At 37.7% G+C, this 2153-nt stretch overlaps 1 protein-coding gene across 4 annotated transcripts in view; it reads left to right on the top strand.

The window, feature by feature from the left end:
- Adam17 (ADAM metallopeptidase domain 17) overlaps positions 1-2153 on the top strand; it is a 52542-nt gene that overhangs the window by 31354 nt on the left and 19035 nt on the right. For all 4 annotated transcript variants that reach the window (XM_008850128.3, XM_029554600.1, XM_017802478.2 and 1 more), the window contains one exon: positions 323-436. In XM_008850128.3, coding sequence (XP_008848350.1) covers positions 323-436 — 114 coding nt within the window. The remainder of the gene's footprint in view (positions 1-322; positions 437-2153) is intronic.

Consider the following 2153-nt stretch of genomic DNA (forward strand, 5'->3'; position numbering starts at 1 on the left):
GATGAAGGGGATTACAACCTCTCTCTCTCTCTCTCTCTCTCTCTCTCTCTCTCTCCCTCTCCCTTCTCTTTCTTTCCCTCCCTCTCTCCCTCCCTCCCTCCCTCCCTCCCCCCCTCTTGAGACAGGTCTTGATACATAGCTCAGGCTGGCCTCCAACTAACCGTGTAGACCAGGTTGGCCTTACACCTGCCTCTGTCTCCTGGGATTAAAGGTGTGAGTCACTGTACCTGGCTATGGAATTTTTTGAAGTGATACAATAATGCAGTGTTCAGAGTCATAGAACTTTGGAAATGTTCTAAGCATGTTATCTCTTTAAGTACAGATTCGCATTCTCAAGTCTCCACAAGAGGTAAAACCAGGTGAAAAACACTACAATATGGCGAAGAGTTACCCAAATGAAGAAAAGGACGCTTGGGATGTGAAGATGCTCCTAGAGGTAGGTCATGGGATCCTGAGTATGGGACTCTACATATGTCTTTGTGATTTCTGATGTATGAAAATGTCTGTGCTAGTGAAGGAACATAGTAGAAACCTTAACATCTTGGTGAATTTAATTAGGTAAAATGGATCTTCTCTACAAAATAACATGAATAGCCAATAGATTTCTTTTTTTTTTGCACGTTATTTTGTAACTCGGGTTTCTCTGTTCTAGGCTAGCAGTTATTAAATAAGTTGTGAACATGTATTGGGCAGTAGATAGGTTAACTAGGAGATCCTTAAGTTCTCTATAGAAAATTTTATTTTTATTCTGGTAATAAATTTGGAGATTGTTAGCATCCTATGGTATGGATTCTCACCATAGTACACTATCATGATTCCAGTGTTTGAATTTGTGTCTACTATGGCTTTGTTGTCAGTTGACTTACTATGCTGGTAAGTATGCTAATTTCCTGTTGCTCCTGTAGCAAATTACTACAGTGTAGCAGCTTAGAGCATTTTGTTTATCTGTTTTTAGTCTCCTCATTTCCATTGGTTAGTTCATGGTTAATTCCTTTACTTGTCTGCTGTAGTTTATCTGGAGTTCTCAAATATGCTCTCATAAACCCAAAATTGGCTTTCAAATTTGAATGGAATTTAAGGGCTGTTATCATTTGTTTTATCCAGATTGAGAACCATTACGTGCTGTGTCTGTGTCATACTGATGTATCTCATTAGATCTACCAACTGCCTTGAGAGGGAGCTGAGATAGCACATCAGTGCTTTCTCTCAGTTTGGATACTAGAAATCAAATATTGGCAGGATTGGTTTCTTCTTAAGCCTCTCTTGGGCATGCTGATGTCTTCTAGTGTCCTCATATGACCTTTCCTTGTGTCCTAATCTCATAAGGAAACATGTGAACCTGGGACTGTAGTTTAGTGGTAGGATGCATGCCTTGCGTTTACAAAGCCCTGGGTTCAATCCCCAAAACTACAAATAACTCCCACCCACCACTAAAAAAAATAGTTTTCATAAGGAAATAAGTCATATTGAATTAGGGCCCACACATACGACCTAATTTTTACCTTAATCACTTCTATAAAGGTTCTGTCTCCAAATACAGTTTTGTTTGTTGTTACTAAGGGTTAGATCATCAACATATGAAGTTTTTTTTTTTTTTTTTTTGTGCCCACAGTTTAGCCCATTCACTAAGGTTGAATGTCTTGTCCTTGGACAGTTGTATATTTAACTATGCAGAACTTGTACTTGAGCAGCCCGATCTCTTGACTTCTGGAACAGCCACACCACCACACCTCTGCTTTCTCTGGGCCCATGGGTGCTTCTTCCATTTCCTCAGCCTCCCAGAAGAGTCCTGGTGTATCATCCTGTTGCCATGGAATTGTCAAAATCTCAGACAGCCACCCTTCAGTCTGTATGCAGGATCTCTGACCTTTTGTTTTTAAACTGTTATAGTGGAAAATATAAGCCCCTTTGAATTAAGGGAAAGGAAAAAATCCACAGTGTTCTTTAAATTTTTTATTTTGGTAACAAAAATATATGTGCTTTCCTATAAATTTATATTTGTAACACCTTTCCCTTGTATTATAAAACTTTTAAAATTCAAACAAGTTTTTCCAGACCAAATAATTAAAAACAAAATGATCCCTGTAAAATCAGTAGAACTTAAAAAAATTAATTAGCTTATTTTATTTATTTATTTATTTATTTATTTATTT

This window comes from Nannospalax galili, unplaced genomic scaffold, assembly GCF_000622305.1.
Source record: "Nannospalax galili isolate Female #2095 unplaced genomic scaffold, S.galili_v1.0 scaffold100, whole genome shotgun sequence".
Classification (NCBI taxonomy): domain Eukaryota; kingdom Metazoa; phylum Chordata; class Mammalia; order Rodentia; family Spalacidae; genus Nannospalax; species Nannospalax galili.